Genomic DNA, 22,158 nt, shown 5'->3' with positions numbered 1-22,158 from the left:
ATTATAATTTTCTTCCTTCATAGGTAAATAGATTCAGATGTGGCATATGATGCAGATAATCATCTCTTGACTTGGCGAAGATACCAAACTATCACTTCCTCAGCAAGCTGGAAAGATAGCTACATCCACTTTGCTTCGGAGATGATAGTTTGCCCATCACCTTCACCAATGGTAATTACTTGCTTAATATACAAATGTACCTCTCTAACATGTAATCCCAACATTGTGCAAAATAAGTCAGGACTCATGGGAAGCACATACAAAACAATGAATGCATGGAGACGACGCTTCAAGAAGGCAGCTGCCCCTTTTGATTAAACATGCACTGCTGACATAGAGGGAAAGGCGCAGGAAAGAAAAGCCAATGCCCCCAATCAAGATGCTTCTCCCCATGATCAAGCCTAAACAGGTCAAAGATGCGGGAGAGTGTGTCTCTCAAGAATACAACCTTAAAGTCATCAGAGAACTTGGATCTCTTGAACAAGAATCTTCCCCCAATCTTCGCTTACAAAGTACTTACAGTGACAGCAGCAGGCTGTCTATCTGACATCAGCTGGTATAGAGTCTGCAGAGGATCGTTCATTGGAAGACTGTTGGCAAACCTGTATCACAAGAGATCAATGGAAGTGTTTCACGAGACATCCTGCTGGTGATTATTTACTTGGAAATTTGCTCTGAGCCAATCAGGTGCAATGATTTCAGGGGATTATAATAAAAGGTCAGAGATAAATAACTGACTCTTTGTTTCTTGAAATGCTCCCCTCACAGGATAACTCCTAGGGAGGACACCTCTACGGATATGGTTCCAACCTGAACACTCTGTTTTTCAAAAACGGCCGATTCCATATGTGTCGTACAGGACATTTTGACAATAATTTCTAGATTCCTAGCTGAATGCTTGAGCAATAAAATAGTTTTTTGTCGATGATAAAGCTATAGTGGGTAGTCATGTGAAAAATTAATAGCGAACACAAAATAACTGATTATGGGTAAATTAAAGGTGAAGATGTTGTGTGTTGTACGGGACACAGAAATGTCCCGTACGACACGCAATATTTTAAGCTGTAATTCACCTAGTAGTCTTCCCAGTAGTACTTTAATATTACCACGAAGCAAATTGAAGTTCTTCGTTCATTTGAACAGCAGGTTGAAAAATGTTTTAAAAATGGCAAATTTTTCTAGCATGGAATCACCTAAACAAGGTTATGATTTACTTATTGACCATCGTTAGACAGATCTTGAATTAATTTAATAACTTCATCAAATAAAAAAAAGCAAAAAGCAATCTCATCCAGGCTTGATGTTTTCCAAATATCAATCTTAACCCCCCCCCCCACAAAAAAAATAATAAGAAGAACAAATCATAAACATTCAATTTTGGGAATTCATGAAAAGAAAATATTAGATTTTCAAAGCAATCAATTATCTTTTTGACAAAACAACCAAGAACAAGTCATAAACATACAATTTGGGGAATTCAATAAAAAAAATGTAATCGCTAAGCGACCTAAATGCATCTATCTTGGAAACCTTTCACATATAATATGCCTGAGCTAATTACCTTGTCATGACACTTGCGTGTGTTCTGTTATCCATTTTACTAGCTAAGAGGAGAGCATGACCCCACAGTCCTTTCTTCATGGCCCACTCCAAGGCTTCCTATAATTACACAAGATATGAAACAAAAATATGTTATTTTTTTCATTTATAATGGGCCCTTTAACAAGGCAATAGCCGGATTATGCCAAGCCACCCACGATTACATAAATGAATATTTCCCCAAGTAGATCCTAACCAAGTTTGACTTCACAAAAAAAAAATATTTGCAGGTAAACTTCAATGTCTCACTTCAAATGACCTTTGACTTCACCATGTGACCTTCAATGCTATTACAACATGATGTTACCCCTAGTGCATCTACCACACAAGTTTGGTTGCCATTGTATCAGCACTTGCCATGTTATGTGTCATAGAAGAGTCTTGTATGTGATGTCGTTACATGACATGGGACTACAGGAGAAAATGGGTTAGGACAAGAAGTGCAGAATCCTTTTCTAAATGAGAGCCGGGTCAAGTAACACATAGCTTAGCGACAGATCATGCCAATGACTTTCCTAGCTGATAGTACATTGTGGGCAATTGCAGCAATCATAATAATTTATTCTACAATCAAATGCTAATGTTTATGTAATGGGGCCCAGGGCAGTCAATAATTATAATAATCATTATAATAATTCTAACGTCATATTTTATCCCTGGTAGCCACTTCAGTCCCGAAAACTGCTCTTCCAGCGGGCCCTGCTTAACATGATAGTGTTATAATGACCCCGGCTTTAGCACGGCTACCTTGATCAGGCGCTCGAGCATTAAAGGAATTCCTTCCTATCAGGTACCCATTCATCTCACCTGGGTTGAGTGCAGCACAATGTGGGTAAATTTCTTGCTGAAGGAAAACATGCCATGGCTGGGAATCCAACCCACGTCCCTCTGATTAAAAGACAAGAGTCGTAACCACTAGACCACAACACTCCCACACAATGGTAAGTGAGCAGAATGACAGGTATGCCAACATGCTTCAAACTTGACAGGTATATCCTACAAAAAACATACATTGTTTACCTTACTATTTTTTGCTCTGTTCAATGTCTTTATTTTCTCTTATCATGTAACTTACCTTCTTTCTGCCAAACAAGAGCAGCTCTCTGAATCTATGCGTCTGCTTCACAGCATCTTGGGCATCATTAGTCTTGGGTAACTCGGAGAGAAGGTCGGATACATCGGCTCCATCCTGCGATGCCTCTCCTTCCGCTGCTTCTTCTTGGGAGGAGGATTCCCTACTTGTCATTGGATGGTCCTTGAGGAGTAGATCTGAGATGTCTGTCTCTACGACAGTCTGATGGGGGCAAAGGTGTCGGGAGAGAAGGGTTAGGGTTAGATGACTTTAAATCTCTAGACTCGTTTTTCTTCCAGGAGTCTACAATATATTGTCCATAGTGGTGGAGCCAGTGAATTTGAGAAGTGGAAATGTGAATTAAAGATAAGTTCATTACTTTTTCTTTCAGAAAATATAGGCTTATCATTTAGTTACATGACCAAGAACATCTGTTTAATAGTAGGGGAAGGCGGGGTAAGTTGAGCATAGGGGCAAGTTGAGCCACCAGCCCCAGGCCAATAATGAATGAGTCAGACATTGTGGTGGTGTCATGTATTGATGACCCATAGCATAACCCCTAACCCCACCACATTGTTTCCAACTTTGAAACAAAAAGTAGTTTTTTAGAGGGAAAAATGTGAATTTCAGCCAAAAAAGTAAAAAAGAGTGTGAAATAGATAAGTGCTTTATAAACACACACGTCTTTAAATATAATAAAGACATGATAACAACATTATTAGTCCAGGTATGGATCTTCATTCTTGTCATAGTCTTTTATATGATGGATGCATAATAAATGTGTGGATACAAAATTATCGCACTAAGTTCGGACTGGGGTAAGTTGAGCCAAACAGCATGGGGCAAGTTGAGCCATGGTAATTCCTGTGGTAATGTATCTTAAAAAACAAACAAACCATAAAAATCTATTGAAATGCAGGCTGAAAGGAGCAAATTTACATGACTGCTCTTTTCCTTTTACAAGATGTTAGTATTTATAGAGAATTAGCAAGTGAAAAGACTTTAAACAAAAAATTGACATGCTGGTTCTCCCCCATACATTTTTTATATAGTTTTTGTGGCTCAAATTACCCCAGAAGGTGGCTCAAACTTACCCCATATATGGGGCAAGTTGAGCCATTTGACATCGGTTTTTTCAAAGGTCACGATGACTTTCAGTGTTGGGGTAGAAAGTTATATATAGGTGGAAAATATTTCAGAAGAATGAAATTTCAAGGCAAGGTACTCATTTCGACAAGATTATTAATCATATCAATTCTAACATGCAAAAAGCAAAAACTGTCACAACTTACCCCGCCTTCCCCTATTGTTTTCTTTTCTTCTTCTTACTTTGTTACCCCACCCCCCCCCTCACCCTTTCATGGCATTCCCGATCATCTCATATTTTACAACAATATCTCGTTCAAATACATAATACAAGAAAACAATGTCATACTTCATGTGACTTCTCATTTCCAGCCCCCAAATGCATGCAAAAATGTATTAGTCTTATTTCACATGGCAAAGAAATATTATTTACAAATCATAACAAGGCATAATAATCAGCATTACAAATCTGTTGAATTACACTCCTTCATTAACTAGTATATTTATTCACATTTCTTTGTGAAATGAAATTCGCAACACCAACACTCATTTTGAGTTTAAACTTGTTAAAACGTAGCTCACCCCGTTTTGTCGACAAAGTAAGACAAGCAGGTCCCAGAGCAGAGCAGCTGATTCTTTGTCTGAGAGGTCAGTGCTCCTCCTACAATCCGTTGCTTGGGTTGCAGCAAAATGTAAGACATCATTCTTGTGCGTCTCTCCCCTAGAGAAAAATATATCAACATGCAGTGCAAAAGGGTCCGTCATGAAGTATTCTGATACATGGCGATGTGACGACGTATGGGCACTTTGTCTAATACCCGTTCTTCTCATTATCGCCCAAACAAAACTCACCAGAATCCATGAAATTGGTCATAAATATAAAATATGTTTATGTTCAATGTAAATATCTTATTCATGTTGTGTTTATATTTTTTTTATTGTTGCTGTTCTCTGTAAGGAAGCACCTTGCTCAACAAGCATAAGATTCTTGGGGTGCTACCCAATTTTTTAACCTTTGTACAATTATTATTGTAACATCTGAAAAAAATAAATGAATTGAATCGAATGTCAACCCTAAAATATATTTCCTCATCCCAAGCCTAAGCTGGTGGACAACAAAATGGTAAGTGAACATTGTTTGGCAATACTCATGGAGAATCAGACATATATCGCCTTATCGTGATATCACAGGTGTTGATAAAAATGCTGAATTATTCAATACCTTGCCCCCATAGAGGATGGGGTGCAAATCAAAATGGAACTTACTTGATTAACGGCCCCGGATAGCCTTTGTATACTGCAATTTCATCACAATGCTCCACCATTGTCTAGAGAGAGAGAAGAAAAAAATAACACTAAGACAATTGGTTCATCAAAAATAATATCATATATTAATGTATTGAACTATTTATTTATTCATTTATATTGATGGACTTTTCCTGATTTATTTATGGTTTTCTTAGTTTTTAGTTAAAATTATCTTATTTTCTTTCCTTTCAGTTATACCTTTCTTTTCTTTTCAATTCACATATTCTTCATTTTCTTTATTTGATAGTTAATCTGGTTATTCCGTTCTAGTTCATTTGTTCACTGAATTAAACCTTATGCATATGATGTCATTATCTCATAGTGCCCTCCCTCGGAGGATATAGGAATACGTATAAACAGAGTTGTCAGATATGCGTCAGCTGCTGATCACCAATGCATTCAAGGCAATGGCTACAGCCTCTAAGATGGAGGCAATATGACATCAATGCATAGATGCACTATTTTCTATGAAATTTCTTATAATATGTTGAAATGTCTCGGCACTGACCTCTACATTGTGAATCTCCACCATAGCTGGCATTCCATCAGCTGGTACGTTAGGCAAGACTTTGATGAGCTGACCACCGGGGCTAAACCTGGCTATTACGTGGGGTAAGGAATGTTTCACAGGGGTACGTCTCTCTGGTGGAGGGGGTGTGTCTGAAACACAAAAAGGTGATGAGAATGATAAAATAACAATAATGAAAGAAAACAATCATTTTACATACCGATAGCACATATCACAAAATCTCATGTCTCCATGCTCAAGGGGAAAAGATGCATTGCTGATTTTTAAATGTAATTACTCTAATTTATCTACTTGTGTGAGTAGTTTTTCAGATTCACGACTTGAAAATGTTATGCTTTAGTCAAACCTTTGCATATTTGGCTTGAATATTGCTGAAATGCAGATGGACGCTGAACACAAGGATACCCAATAAACATAAGCTTACTGAAGTGAATAGGCCAGTGCTACTCACTCGCTAGTTTAAAACACTGCTCTGTAATTTGAGTGCTAAAACATGGCTGTCTACACAAAGGGGAGACCCTAATACTTCTGTTTATTACAATGTTTCAGCGTAAACTAAAACATATCAACGGACACAGATTGGCATATACATGTATCATTGAACATCATAATCTATTTACACATACATTGGTTAAAAAGGAAAGAAAATACAATTAGAGTGGGTCTTTTGTACACACAAAAAAGGAATTCTTCATCACCAAAAATGTTGAATATGTATAATTTCCTAATTCTGATTAAAAAGTGGCAGCCCTGTAAAATGATCTCAACAGTTTTTGTGCCATATGGCCAATATAATAGATCTAACATATCATAACATAATGCTATGGTAATAAAAAAAAATCAAGAGCTATAGCAAGAATTCCTAGATGGAAATTGACAGCTTACAAGAAGTTGGTTGTGGCTCTTCCTGTTGCCAAGAATAATCTTGATTGTAGTACTGACTGCCGTCGTAAGTAGCCCTGTCGGAGGAGTTCGCACTGTCGTAGTAGCCCTGATCTCTCCTCCAGCGTGGGTCGTAATTGTCATACCCAGAAGGATAGATGGCACTCTGATTTGACCCGTACTGCTCAGGTGTGCCTCCGCCTTGGTGATGGAATTCTTCTGAGAAACTGGGGGTTTTAGGAAAGGGGAGCAGAAAGCAGTTATTTCATCATCTTTCCCACAGTGTAGGTTCCACGTAAACAAGGAGCCCTAAACAAAAAGCTTATCAATCATCGTATCACATTTTTCTAATACTGATTGCATAGACAGCAGTGTAGAGTAAATCATTAAAATTAATTAATTGATAACCTTTAAGTTTCGGGACCCAATTTTGTATTGAACCCCAGTGGTTACTGTAGAATGCCTAGCCGGGAATTAAAAAAAATCAAATGTAGTTCCACTGCCTCAATAAGATTGTTAAAGGCCAATTATAATGCACCTAAAAACTGGCATTTTCTGTAATAAATCATAACCAACAAAATTATAAAAAATTGGCTCAAATCTTCAGAAGGCTACAGGCGCTGCACACAAATACGCATGTACGGGACTACGCAAAAATTATATGCTATTATCTTAATTTGAATGTGAGGGGAGTTTGACATCAATTTTCTGCAGTGCATCATTATTTCATGGTATTCTTCCTGAACACTACAAAACAATTTTGATAATGACTCTTTCCACCTTTCCCGAAATTTTCATTTTAATCAGAAGTTTGATGGGAAGAAGAGAATAAACTTACCTTTCATTCTGACTGGCATCTTTCTTCTCTGTTTGTGAGGCATCTGAAGCATTCAAAGATGAATCTTGTGAGTATTGTTGGGAACCAGACCTATTCCTCTGTTGCTCATAATATTTCTGGAAAAAAACGTGATAAGAATAATAATTATAATAATTATACTTGTTACATAGCGCTAAACATTTACTTTACCATGACTCTCTAAGCGCTCTTCGGTAATGCAGGCTAATTACCGTGACTTTAGCAGAGCAGCTGTAATGCACACTGCGTTACAAGGATAATACAAATATAATTTAAAGGACAAGTCCACCCCCAAAAAAAGTGGATTTTAATAAAAAGAGAAAATCCAACAAGCACAACACTGAAAATTTCATGAAAATCAGATGTAAAAAGAGTTATGACATTCTTAAGTTTTATCTTAATTTCATCTTATACATGAAATATTCAATTTTTTCCTCATTGTCCTGTTAAACAAACTTTTATTTCACCCTGAACACGTAAAATAACCATTGTTTAACATTTTATGTTTCAGTCAAGTTGGTCTTTTTACTGTCAAATCTGTAAAAATTGAAATATTTTATAATTCAAACAATAAAAAACAAAAGAAATAGTGAGTGAGGAACATCATCGATTCTCTCATTTGCATGTGACTAAATTGTGCATTTAAATACAATGTGAAAAATAAGCAAAACTTCAAAATGTCATAACTTTCTTATTTTACATCCGATTTTGATGAAATTTTCAGAATTATACTTGTCTGATTTTCCCTATTGATTCAAATCAACATATTTTTTCTGAGCTGGACTTGACCTTTAACACCTTCAAGATAAACTATTTCTGCCAAAAAAATCCAACTCTATATATTTATTATTCCCATGGTTGCACATAATAGCAAAACTACAATCATGAAACTATAAAACCATATGCTGGATGAGTAAACAAAAGAGTGCAAAAACATCTGTACACCAAAATCTGGGTTATAACAGAGTCATATTATCAACATCATGAACTCTCACAACGAAATATCCTCTCTTTCTTGTACACGTGCATATAGTGTATCAAAAGTGATATTCCATGGAAATCATCACCCTCTCTCTCCCTGTAAGTGAAATTCTCAAAATAGCCCAGTACAATTTCTTGCAATTACCTGATATTCTCTGTCTTTATATTGTCCAATTTGTTTCCTTCTGTAGTATTCATAATAACGTCTATCATATGGACGACCATACTCGTCAACACCTAAAAAAATAGAGAACAAACTTGGTCAATTGTACCCACAGCATCTTCAGAACAAAATCTTAAAACAGCTCTTATTCATAAAATCTAGTGAATGTTTTTTATTTCTATTTTCTTTATAACAGATGCATGAAGTACATGTACTTTGTGTGCAAAGAGCAGAATTCAGAGCTATAACTGTTGTTATAAATTATCAACACGTTCAATATGATTATCATCAGCATTATCATCACCACAATTACTATGGAGTATAAGCAATCAAGAAGTATTAGCCATCAAGAATTATCATTAACTTAACAATGCTATGTTGCTAGTATGTTTGCCTTGTATTTTATTGTTTTGTTTGCTAACCTTTATTTTTGTTATTATTGCCTTTTGCCATAATCACTCTGATCTGTCTTAAGTTGTAAATATTGTAATTTTACCTTGATTATGTCTTAATGACTTCATAAAACATTCAAATATATATTATTAATCAAGTAATCATGAAATCAGTTCTCATCTTTGTTCATTGGTCATAAAGACCTATTGTATTGATCACTGTGTTTGAATTTTGTATTGACCACTGTTAGTGTATTGATCATTCATTGCTAGTACCGTTACTGAATAGTGCATTTAGTATTGACAATCATTGCTGCAATTATCATTCCTCATGTTTTTCTGTAAATTAATCACAAAGAAATGAACAAAATAAGCATTGGCAATGGTGAAGACAATTTGACAAAATGGGCGGTAAATAAGCCTAGGTTTCACAATTAATTGGGTCTCATTTCACATACTTTCAAATATGTTTAGAACAATGTTTTGCTAAATGGTTCAAGAGAATGATGCTACTAACATACCTCCATAATAACGAGGATCCCTCCTACTCCTCTGATACCTTGGATCATAATCCTGCTCATCCGGCCATCCCTGCCGCGACCTTGGTCTCTCATTCCCCTGCCTAGACTGTGGCCTTTCCCATCCCTGGGCATCGGCAGTTCTCTGCTGACTCCGCTGCATGTGCTGGCTGTACCCCTGGTAGTAGGGATCTTGCCTGGAGTAGGAGCCTTGGCGAGCGTAAGGGCTGCCATACCCGTAGCCCCTGTAGCCCGGCCCGTACCCACCACCTTGGTAGTAGCCACCCTGAGGATAGGGCTGCCTGTTGGCTGGGTTGGGATAATACTGGCCTCCCTGCTGTGTGGGGTAAAAGAAAGGGACAGAAATATGTATCTTATGGTCAAATGAAATAATAACATACAGGCATTACCAATTGAAGGAGCTGAAATATACCCGACTCACTGTCAATGCTTTCTTTTCTTTACAAGAATGTAGTAGACATTTGTTATGAAATTACACACATTTATTTTCAATAAACACCTATCCTTTCAAATAGCTTTATTCTTAATCAGAGAATTCATTACGGTGATATAGATATGTTGATTGTCAATAATGTCAAAGTCAAATTCTCGGGACCACAAAATTGTAATAAGAAATTTAACACAAGTTACACATAAATAATACATGCTTGAAAAATCTGGTCTACACACACCCACACACACAAACAAAATGCTTCACATTAATTACAGGGAGGAGTGTGTCTTTATTGAAAAAAGGAAAGATATTACTATAAGTCTGAGACCACAAATTAACAGGCAAGATTTGATAAGATATAAAACTTACCCCAGGAGGATACTGGTTGTAACCAGGCTGCTGACTCTGGGGTCCTTGTGGTTGTTGCTGCTGTGAAAATGGCTGTTGTTGCTGTTGTGGTGGTACTTGCTGTTGCTGCTGTTGTGGTGGTACTTGCTGTTGCTGCTGTTGTTGCTGCTGTGGTATTTGCTGCTGGTGGTAATCCTGTTGTAATGGCTGCTGAGGTTGCATTGGAGTAACACCCTGTTGTCCAGGAACAGAACTTTGCTGTTGCACTGGTGGATTGTTCATATTATTTTGCTGGGGCTGGATTGGCAGGGTACTACTAAACTGCTGGGATTGCTGCTGGGAAGCAGTGACAACACCAGATACCTGAGGTACAACAGCAGGATTAGTTGGTTGTACTCCTTGGATTGACACTCCTGGCTGTGCTTGACTAGCTTGTGGCTGGACAATGTTTTGTTGCTGAGTGGTTGGCTGAATGGGATTAGGTTGTGACAGGGAAACAGGTTGGACATAGGCAACTGGGTTTGTACTGGGATTTGGGTTTGGGGTAGGGTTTGGAAGTTGGGGCTGTTGACTTACTGGGACACTTTGAGGATTGCTTAATGAGGGAACAGCAGATGCTGATGTGTTAGGCACAGTTTTGCTGATATCCAATTGTGAAACACTCTGGGTTACCTGTTGAACAGGAGTTGGTGCTGATGTTGCACTTGGTTGACTATTACTGCTAACTGGCGGTTTTGGGCCAGGAATATTAGTCCCTGCAAGAAGAGAAGCAGCAACTGATGGTACTGGAGGCACACTAACAGATGCGACAGTGTCTGCAAGCTGCCTTGGAGTTGAAAGTGATGGTGATGATAAAGTACTACTAGGGATTATTGGATTTATACTGGTTGATATATTCAAAGCAGGAGCCAAAAGAATATTTCCTGGAAGAGCTGGGACTTCTGCCTGCCACAAGGGTGGGGAAGGATTAACAGAGATATCTCTATGACCGTGAATACTACGCACTTGTCGAAAAGCACTTGGGTGAGAGCCTGATGAGAGTGAGTCTGAGCGTTGTTTTCTATTGTCCTCTGGCTCTGAAGCCTTCTTTGTTTCTAGGGATGACTGGGTAGAGAGCAAAGGTAGATTTGGGGGTGAGGTCAGGTCTGACTGGCTAGAATTCGCAGAGGACTGCTGTTGTGGTTGTTGGTAGGGTTGCTCCTGTGTTTGCTGGTGAAGGTGTGGTAAGGTCTGTGCGGAAAAAACAGATGCATCAGTTTGACCAACATTTTGGGTTGAAGGTGGTCCAAAATTTGTTGCGGGTATAGGTGTATTCTCAAGCCCATCACCTCTGCTTGGAAGATCACCACCATCACTCTGCGAAGAGGAGAGTGATTGTTCTTGAGATACAGCAGGTGGTGTTGGATTCAGCAATGAATCCGAGTCTTGTTGATTGGCCTCTACTGAGAGAGATGATACAGGTACTGACAGCAACTCATGGACCACACCAACATTCTCAGCAGGGTTTGATACTAATGAGTCAGGTATAGATAATTCAGATTGGGCAGGCTCAATGTTCGTGTGTGGTTCTGAATGTTGTACATTCCTATCATCAGGAGTTTGATTGACTCCCAATGACTCTGTATTGAGTTCCTCAAAATTACTGTGTTCAGTCATTGCACTACCAAGATCATGGGAAGAACCAAATGTGCTGCTTGGGACAGCAACACTTTGACTGTCTTGATTCAATACAGATGACTCAGATGATTCTGTTGTCTTGTCCTGCATATCTCCCAGTGTAGCCATGTTTCTTTCTGGAACTTGATCATGAACTGGTGTAGCTATGTGACTGTTACTTTGCGGAGAGAGTTGGAAATGCTCTATATTTGAGTTTGATTGCTCCTTTTCAGATTGTGCACTTTCTTGTAAATGTCCTTGTTCATCCATTTGTAATTGGCTATTGGAATCAGGTAGAACCATATTAGGGCTAGTCCTTTCGCTCACATTTGCACTAACCTGTTCACTCCCTTTATCGCTTGATATCACAAAGTCTGATCCATCATCATGGAAAAATGCACCAAATCCTGAGTTTCCTGAGGAATCTTCCTGCTCAAATTTCTGAGTGGGATTTTCAGACTGACCACTTTCTTGATGATTGCTAGTGGGGGCATGCATATCTGTTCCATACCCATACCCAGAATAAGAGTATGGATCAGATGGATAACTAGCATTGGCCTGTTGTCCTGTATGGTTATCTTGGTTTTGCCAGTGGCTATCCTGTTGTTCAGCAGAATCAGCTGGTGCACCATACCCTTGCCAACCCTGCTGATAGGGAACTTGTCCATCAGCAACCTCAGGGTTCTGTGGCTGTTGCTGCGGTTGGGGTAGACTTCCTCCATGGTCATTCTGGTTGAACTGCTGCTGGCTGAAGTCATTCTGCTGCTGAAAACCATCTTGAGATAAGGGTTGCTGTGGCTGATAAGCATTACCTCCGCCATAAGGGTTGAAGATCTCTGGCTGCTGGCCAGGTGCAGCTTTCTGAAACTCGGCAGGGTTGTAGAACTGGGGAGTCTGCTGGGGCTGATACTGTTGCTGGTGCTGTGAGGTTTGGGGAATTCCCCCTGGAGCAGAGGTCTGGTCCGGAGGGGGAAAGCCCCACTGGTTCATATTTGGTTGATTGTGGTCGAAGAAGCCTGCAGAATTTCCGTCAGCAGATCCTGTCATGAATAAACCAGGAATACAATTCAATGTAATGTTTCGTGATATTGAATTGAATTCTGTCAATTAGAACAAATCTCTTTACATGTATGATACATTGTTAACAATTCAATACTCAGAACTGCATTTATTGATAAAATAATAATAATAAACCTTAAGTTATGGAGCATTTGTATTCACTCAGCAGAGTGAAGATGTTATTAATCTGGCTGCCATTCCAGCACACAAGTATTTCAAGGAACTCGTGTTCCCATTCACTACAACGGGATCCAGGGAAACATAATTTCTTGGAATTCCAGTTATCGACCATCCAATTAAAAGGAAGGAGTCAGATTACTAAACCATGATGATCCCACAAATAAACTAGAAAGAAATAGTATAGTCCAGGCCTCGAAATAATCGACGGCCATCGACGGCCATGGCCGTCGATGCCCCCATTACTGGCCGTCATGCCCTTCTTTTTGCTAAAAGTTACGGCCACTAAAAATGTGCCTTTTTTTATATGGCCGTGGTTCCCTTTTTTCTCATAAATGTGCCCTTTTCTGATATATAATGTACCCCTTTTGAAAGTCTGCACCTTTTTTTCTGAGCGAGGAAAACTTTTCTCCGATCTCAAAAAGTATTCAATACCTTAGCTTTACCAGCGACGTCCAGTGCATGTATGCAGTCTAGTCCGAAGCCGCGCCGAACGATGAGCTAGCTATACACAGCTGGCCGGCCGGCCATCCGCTAGCGCGCTTTACATATGCTATGTAAGCTGCAGCATAAGAATGGACGAGCGAGCGCTATGTGTACTACACAAATGTCGCGCGCGCTGTACTGTCCTGGCGAGCGCGCGCGATGCGTAAGTACAGTACTTTGAATGGGAGTGTTTCATAAAGCTGTTCGTCAGTTACGAACAACTTACGAACGACCGGTGATACTTTCTTGGGTGCTAATCAGATTCACATTTAATTACATGTAGCTCAAGAAGGTATCACCAGTCGTGCGTAAAGTTCATTTTTTCTTAAGTAAATAATGTGGTTTGGTAATGAATCTGATGTATAACATCGACTATGGAAAGCCCCCCCCCCCCCACGCCGCGAAACTGTAACACCTACAAATAATTTATTACATGCCCCTTAAAAAGTGGCCTTGGTGCCCTCTGCTGCCTGGCCTCAGTGAAAAAGTGCCCCTCAAAAAAGTGGCCTTGCCCCCCCAAAATCCTATTTCGAGGCCTGATAGTCTGTCCAAGGATGTTTTAGTTCTTGCAACTGGGATCAAAACAATGAAAACAACTGTTTGAAGATTCAACTGCATTCTAACTTTTAAAATATAAATACACAGCTTTACCATTCCATATACAATACAGCTTTTCTAAATGTTAAAGGGGAAGTTCACCCTGACAAAAAGTTTATTGTAAAAATAGCAGAAAAAATAATAAAAAATATTGCCGAAGGTTTGAGAAAAATTCATCAAATAATGAAAAAGTTATTAGAATTTCTATTATTCGATTTGTGACGTCATATGCGAGCAGCATTCCTACATAGCGAATGGTAAAAAATCAATGAAATGTCATTTTCTCAGAAAATTGAAGATGGTTTTCACTGTAGCTTTTGTATATCAATAGACAAATCATTTCACACCCGATCATGAATAGAAAACAAAATTAAGTTATCAGGAACCATACAAAATTTTGGAATTCATGCATTTTATATTACATAACACATGGGGCAGCTGCTCGTTTATGACGTCACAAATCCAAAACTTTGAACTCTAATAACTTTCTTACTCTTTAACGGATTTTCCTTAAACCTTCACCAATATTTTTTACTATTTTTTCTGCTATTTTTACAACAGAGTTTTCTTCAGGGTGAACTTCCCCTTTAAGTTATCCACTTTCAACAATGGAACATGACTACTTTAAATAGAGGAGTGAGGGCATAAATGGCAAAAATTGCATTTATAATCTTACCATTGTTGAAATAACCTGATGTTCCATTTGGATTCCCAGACCCTTCATTTGCTGACATGATCTACTAAAGACACCTCCTTCAAACGGATTTCTGCAGAGAGGGAAAAAAAAACACATTGAGATCATAAGAAATGGCAAAAATACAAGACAATTTACCCGTATCCTGGAGAAATGATAAAAGGCACTTGGTCTACTCTACCAGTTAGTACCAGATCCAGTAATTCAAATTCACAGAATGTCACATAAAACAAAATCCCAAGTTTTGTTGATGTCATTCAACAGAGACCAAATGACTGCCATCATATTGATAAATTTTACATGATTGGTCTTCCAGGGTAACTGCATAGTTATATTTAATTTTGAAATTCAGTTTCATGTCTGCTATGTTCAGTCTCATAACTCATTGTCATAAATTCTCTATTCCCCCCCCCCCATTCAAGATGATATTGATTAATTCTGGATGAAAAAAAATAAACAGTACAGATTCAGAAACTTTCATGAAGAACTAGGAGATACTTTGAGGCATGTACATGTATGTATACACACAAGTGTGTTGATAGGAATTAACTTTGTTTGCCTTCTATTGCTGTTCCTTTAAAATCAAAGCCCTACAATACACACCAATACCTGATCCACAACAACCACATTGGTGACACTCTCCACACATTATACACAGATGTTCAACAAGTACATGTAGTCACGTGACCACTTAATGACACGTCAGTCTTCACTGTGAAAAGCAAATAGCAGAAGTGGAGTACCAACCAGGCAATCACAAACCTATTAATCACGATGTTTGCAAAGGATGGCTAGAGTGAAATTCTACATTTAGGGATCTCTATGGGGAACTTTCTACCCGAAGAAGCTTTTTACACATTTACACATATACCAAGACTTTCATGATCATTTTATTCTCACAATTTTATAATCTATTTCTCCTGCTTTGAAACTCTTTCAATAGTACAAACTTTAGACCATTTTTACATTCATAATTCAAACTCAAAACTTATCTGTTATCATCAGTAGGCATTGCAAGTGCAAGTAGATGTCTGTAACCCAATCTTCCATGTTTACATTACAGTGCAGCAGCTGGACTATCTCTCAGCAACTAAAATCAGTGCTGGGGTGTTTCATGCAGATTTAAGTGTGACTTTAATCTAAAATCACAACATAGTGATGCATGTACACTGTACATGCGTTATGAGTTGGGCCCATTACAACTCAAATTTTCGTACAAATCGCACCGTTTCATACAATTGCATTTTTTCTAATGTTTGACCTCCTATACCCATAAAAGTATATATTCCGTAGGGAAATTGTCTGAGGAATTACAATATGCAATCCGAAAAGGCATAGGGCAATGTCATAAAAAGTTCAAGGTCGAAATATGTGGAAAAATGTGAAAAAATATACTTCCCAATAAATCTTAGAATCAGATAAACTTTATACCCTATAGGAAAATAACATGCATATTTCAAGTCTCTAGAGTGAGACCTTTCCAATGACATATAACCTGTTAGGGATAACTCTTACCAGCATAATTGTGCACGATCATCTTTTAAGACACCTGGCAAATATAACAATGTTATTTTATAGCTTTATATAGTAAATATATCCTCTTGCTCAACATTCTGCCGAACATGGGCTCTTGATACTGGGTTGAAAGTCAATGCAGAAAACATGTAATATGGGTACAATTGCCTCTGTTTGGTGTAATCTTTGTCCCAGTTTTGTTCTCACGTAGTTTATCGATAATTTGGAAAAAAATACTTTGAAAACTTCTGTGCCAGCCAAATTTGTGTCATCTACTGATTCACAGATGCAGTGTGATGTTCATTAAGAAAAAAATAGTAAATAGCATGAGCATCAGATGAGGGCTTTATTGCTACAAACAAGTTTTCAGCAATCAAAGTTGCATAAAAGGTGTACTGGCTATATGTTATGTTACCAGAATAATCTGAAGATTTGGACACATAAAAGTCATCACTGTCAATCTACCTGTACACTTTCAAATTGAAACCATAAGGTTGTAGATAACAATAAATTGATTTATCTCTGAAGCCTTTAGTTTGTGCTTTTCCTTTGAAATTTTTGCAGCTTCTAAATTTTATTGAAGGGGTAACGTACAACTATATTTTATCTTTCCTCATTTTCTATACATCAGACAGCCACAAATTCAATCATGTTAATTTCATGATTTACATCAATTATACTAATTAGCTAATTAGGTATCCTTTAAACGTATAAGTTCAAATTTGACCCACTTGTGATTCAAGAATAAGCCAGTGAGCTAAAAAACTATTACATATTTAGGTACTGTGATGTTCGATATTTAGTTTCTTAATGAAATAAAAATTTATGCTCCCCTCATCTACCACCATCCAAAAATAGCCAATTGATGTTACATAATTGATAATTACCGGTAAATGAAGTAATCTCATGTTTTTCTTTCAAGTAATTGGTTTCTTTTACTGTGATACCAAATATACCCATGTAGCACATGTATTTTAATTTTTGTACCATTAATCATTTCTGTGCTTGTCGTGCAAATGTAGTGATACCATCTATTTGCGGGCCCAACATAAAACGCATGACCACTCATGTTTGATTTTCAGTTGAATTTTAGATCCTCAGAATTTGGGTGGGGGAGGGGGCTGAAAAGACTTCCTTTTGTCCCCTCCACTAATTAAAAAAAATGTTTTTCCAAAACCCCTTCTTTCATTCTGTTTTCCCCCTTTTTTTCCTTCTTAATCTTACTTCCAGTGGGAACTTGGATTCAAACCTCTTGCTGCAGAACGAAGCATCTCCGGTCTGTTGCTATAAGTACTCACTGAGCTAGCAGGAATTGTTGAAAGCTATGGGTTTCATAACAGTTATTGTGTGTATTTGAGTTTTGTCAGACGTGTATCAATCAGATATGATTATTTACGTCTGGGACCGACCTTTAACGTCACCATCCGAAAGACGTGACCAGGGCTCGAACCTCGGACCTCTGGATCAATTTGTATCTTGCCCACATTACATTGCAGGCGCATGCCACAACGCCCAGTTATGTTGTTGTTGTTGTTCGCTTGGGTTTTGAGGCGCGTGTCATTCAGATATGAATATTTACGCCTATATCAATTTGTCGTTTTTGTGGTTATAAAATTTTGACGCATAATGGATTAGCGCTGCTTTCAGTAAATTTGAATGAGATCGTGAAAGGCGGCTCATCACAAATCCTTGATTGTTTAAATAGTATTTTCTGGCCAACCCGGATCAGTAGTTTGAACGGGCTTCTCAGCATGCGCGTGGTTGCTATTAAAAACAAGCACTGCCTAGGCCCCCCCAATACCCAATCAAGACAGTGTGATGCCTGTCAACAGACCTCTCCTTCCGAAGTTTGAAAAGAGAACAATAAAAGTGTGTAATATAAAATACATGTTGTATGGTATACCATAACCAAATATAAGGACACAATTAATTAATGCAGACATTCTGGGCTTGTGCTCGGTGCAATTAATGTCATGTGTTATTATTAAATGTTACATGTTTAACATGTTATCTGGAATATTCTATCGATTCATAGATGGGTGACACCCGTTTACATAGACTCAAGAGGAACTTCAAAATGCAGTAGCCAAATACAAGTAAATTTATAGAGAGGAAAAGAAAATAACAAAACAAAATAAAACATATTACATACATATGTACACATTATATACATTTATTTACAGGCGCTTTATCTTATAATATGTTATGCAGAGAGAACTTAAAAATAAGAGAGTCTATGTGTCCTTCTTACGAAAGACACAAGTGCTCTCTGGTGTGAAGCTTCTGATGAAGATAATGATCCCTCGAGATCTGCTGCCTCTTGGGAGTCTGTATCCACTATTAGCATTGTTCTTTCTATGATATATTTTGCGCATTCAGTTAAAAAATGTCTTGTTGTTTCGGGCACTCCACAAAAATCGCATAATCCAGTTAGGTGTGTTTTAAAAAGAAATAGGTTTTGGTTTAATCCAATATTATCCATTCTTAGACAGTGCAAAATGGATTCACTATTCTTGTGGTTCAAGGAACATTTAAAAGTTCCTGCTACGTTTTTTGGATTCTTTTTAAGGGGTATACAGTTTCTTCCCATCTATTTTGCCATTTTTGCATATAATAAAATTTGATCAAACTATTTGATTCTCTTTTATTTAGTTTATTATGGATGTCAATTGTGGGATGTATTAACGCACCTTTGGCGGCCTTATCAACCACTTCATTACCAGTGATATTACAATGCCCAGGTATCCACTCATAAGAAATATGTATTCCTTTTTGATGAAGTTGTGTCTGGAGCATCAACAACTCATAAATAAACTGTTCTTCATTGTTGTTTGTCAAAGCTTCTAGTGCTCCAAGAGAGTCGCAGAAAATAACCGCTCCTGTGAGTAATCCCGGTACCTGTATTTGGTTTAACCAGTACCTGTATTTGGTTTAACCAATGTTACAATTAGCCTACTCTCCAAGAGTATTGGGTATTTAGTTTTCTGACTAAATAAAACGTGCCATTGGGAATTACACACACTCAAAATTTTGACAAAATAAAGCCATGGTATGAATCCAACTTTTTCTTCTTAAATATATTTTCGATAATTCTTGATAAACCTCCATATTTTTTTTTTCCAATTTTACTTTGGAGCTGGAGGGGACATATGGAAGTCTTGCCGGGGGCTTCACATTCGTTGATAATACAAGTAATAGATCTACACTAATATAGTATTATAAAATAGCTCTGTATTTTTAAGCATCGTGATTGGCCAATACGCGTCACATGACATCCAATTTTCTTGGTGCACTGCACAGCAGTACAAAAGCACAACGAACAATTGTCCATAGACTGTGTACAACGGATAGATCGTCTCCGCACAGCGATTCGAAGACCGCTGATTGGTCAATCGCGCAGATCACGTCATGACCACGTGGTCCCAAAAATAATTCCTTCGGACTGCGTGCGGAAGTATCGATAGCGATAACGATATCCGGTCACGTTGTGTACGCCGTAAATAGTTTTGGTTCGTGATCGGATCGCTCCGGTATCGATCGAAAATTATCGAAACTCTGCAATTTCATGCATATTCAGGCGACGCTCCGAAACCCGGAAGCCAATTGACTTTGTGCACGTTGCGATAGACTCTACAAATTCCAACGAACACGATGGCATATAGACGCTAATTCGTAAGATTTTGACGGAAAAGCAAGAAGTAATCGAAATTTGCTTACCTGTGCAGTATCGGTGAGAAAATAGATCCTGCGAGAATACCTTTCATAATTCATATAAAATACGGGAAAGTGAAATTCTAGGTCGATTTTGGTACGAGGTGATAGAGAATTGCACACTTGTTTTGGTGGAATTCTGTGTGGGGAAATAAAAGGCTTGCACTGCGCATGCTTACTATATTTTCATTAATAAATTGGTTCTCGGCAGGGGCTGGATGACGTCATGTAATAAGTAGGGACAGTGATTTTCCGCGATCGCGGAAAACGGACGGAATTCACGGAAAGGGCCTTTTGAAACGGAAAGTGGCATTTCAAACGGAAAATCACGGAAAACGTATTTTCCCTCAAAATACACAGAATAGCAACACAAATTACTCCAAAATCACAACAAAATGAGAATATTAAATGGCCACAAAACCCCAGAAAACACGATCTCACTTCGCTACAATCATGACAATTCACACATCGTGACTGCACTCGACATCAGCACACTCGATTGTACCCCGCGGCCGGCCGGGTTGGGCTTCACTGCACTGTATACACATATCATATCGTTCAACTACACGGTCGTGTGTTGCCGCCCTCTACGTTTGAAGATGTAACAGTACGATATCGTGGTCTTAAAATCCAAGATGGCGGATTGGCAAACGCCGTTGACTGATGATAACGATGTCAAAAATCCCCCAAAACTATCGATGAAATATCATTTCACCGTGAAATAATGCTAATAATGTGAAAGGTGAGGATGTATGCATGCTAAATTTTGTTGTAAAAATATCATATATACCCGCATAGATCCGATTAGAACGGATTCTATTGTGTTGTTGGTACAGTAGCAGATACAATTTTGACCAGTGCGAGTGTACGGTACGTGTAATTTTGCTATTCAATGTGGAAACGGAATTGTCACTTTTCCGTGTGTACAAAGTCTATGGGGAAACGGAATTTCCGTTTTCTGACATGCTGAAATGGAATTTGAGATTTTCTGAAACGGAAAAGGCAATTTTTTGAAACGGAAAATCACTGTCCCTAAATAAGCAAAACTGTACACGACCGCTACGTTCACGCTCCGCTATCCGTTGTACACAATTGTTCGTTGTGAAAAGGTGCGCAACGAAAATTGATATTGCACGCTCGAGCAAACCATTGCGGTAGAAACTAGAAGTCCAACAAAGCTGTAGGCCTACTGTAACTTTTTAAAAATTTGTTTCTGTGTTGCTATTTTATAAAACAAATAATGCACTTGCTCTGGCGTGCATACAGGTAAATGCAGACTCAGCTCAGCAGAGCTGAGAAAGCTCGGTTTCTTCAGATGATGCACACTGGGCACTCGCGCACCGCAAGCGGCTCGTGCAGTGCGGCATCTACCTAAATTAGCCTAAAGTCTAAAGAAACCTCGCGTGCTCTGCATTTCCACTAATGTACTTGGCTGCATGCATTATTTGTATACATGTAATAATAAACAATGATCGTGGGTTTGACATCCATATTCAACCGGCAGACACACACATCCATCCATACATACAGTAGCCGGCCTACATCATTGTAGGCCTATTCCCCATCCCCCAAAATGAAAACATAATCTGCCATATCATTCTTACAAATCATGAACGTAAATTCGGTTATTTCAAACAGATCTCATATAAATGAGTTTACTACAACAATCAATAAGTTACAGGCAACGTATAGCCAGTAAATATGATCGATTAATAATGAAAGAAATATGAATTATTGCGTTACAAAAAACAACTTACCACAATCTGTTCGCAAATTTCGATTGCTACGTGTCTTTATCTCGTGAGCGCGTGCGGCCTTACGCACGAAACATTTCTGACATTTAGCCTTAATCTGAGAAAAATCTTTTAATATTATTTAGCTTTTTTATTCACACTACAAAATTTTAGAGTTTTAGATTATAATGGTATGAATAATGATTAAGATAATGTAAAAAAACTGCATTTTAAATCCCATCTACGTACATTTTATGGAGAGATGGCAAAATATGTTTAGAGTATGACAAAAAAACATTAGGATTGACTTAAAGAAATCAAACATTTTGTACGTGCGCTACG

General features: G+C 38.1%; 1 protein-coding gene across 4 annotated transcripts in view; it reads right to left on the bottom strand.

Annotated features, from left to right (window-relative positions):
• LOC121428694 (protein transport protein Sec16A-like) overlaps positions 1 to 21,939 on the bottom strand; it is a 49,796-nt gene extending 27,857 nt beyond the window's left edge. For 3 of the 4 annotated variants that reach the window (XM_041625500.1, XM_041625503.1, XM_041625501.1), the window contains exons 1-13: positions 21,841 to 21,939; positions 14,840 to 14,930; positions 10,210 to 12,884; positions 9,390 to 9,723; positions 8,459 to 8,550; positions 7,315 to 7,430; positions 6,480 to 6,703; positions 5,574 to 5,725; positions 5,024 to 5,085; positions 4,340 to 4,478; positions 2,675 to 2,893; positions 1,562 to 1,659; positions 521 to 602 (exon numbers count right to left, since the gene is read on the bottom strand). In XM_041625500.1, the coding sequence (XP_041481434.1) occupies positions 521 to 602; positions 1,562 to 1,659; positions 2,675 to 2,893; positions 4,340 to 4,478; positions 5,024 to 5,085; positions 5,574 to 5,725; positions 6,480 to 6,703; positions 7,315 to 7,430; positions 8,459 to 8,550; positions 9,390 to 9,723; positions 10,210 to 12,884; positions 14,840 to 14,897 (4,251 nt within the window). In that variant the 5' untranslated portion in view covers positions 14,898 to 14,930; positions 21,841 to 21,939. The remainder of the gene's footprint in view (positions 1 to 520; positions 603 to 1,561; positions 1,660 to 2,674; positions 2,894 to 4,339; positions 4,479 to 5,023; positions 5,086 to 5,573; positions 5,726 to 6,479; positions 6,704 to 7,314; positions 7,431 to 8,458; positions 8,551 to 9,389; positions 9,724 to 10,209; positions 12,885 to 14,839; positions 14,931 to 21,840) is intronic. The other variant, XM_041625502.1, reaches the window with a different exon arrangement.
• Between the last annotated feature and the right edge of the window lie 219 nt (positions 21,940 to 22,158).

Source organism: Lytechinus variegatus, chromosome 15 (assembly GCF_018143015.1).
Source record: "Lytechinus variegatus isolate NC3 chromosome 15, Lvar_3.0, whole genome shotgun sequence".
NCBI lineage: Eukaryota > Metazoa > Echinodermata > Echinoidea > Temnopleuroida > Toxopneustidae > Lytechinus > Lytechinus variegatus.
This window is presented reverse-complemented; position numbering and strand designations above follow the sequence as displayed.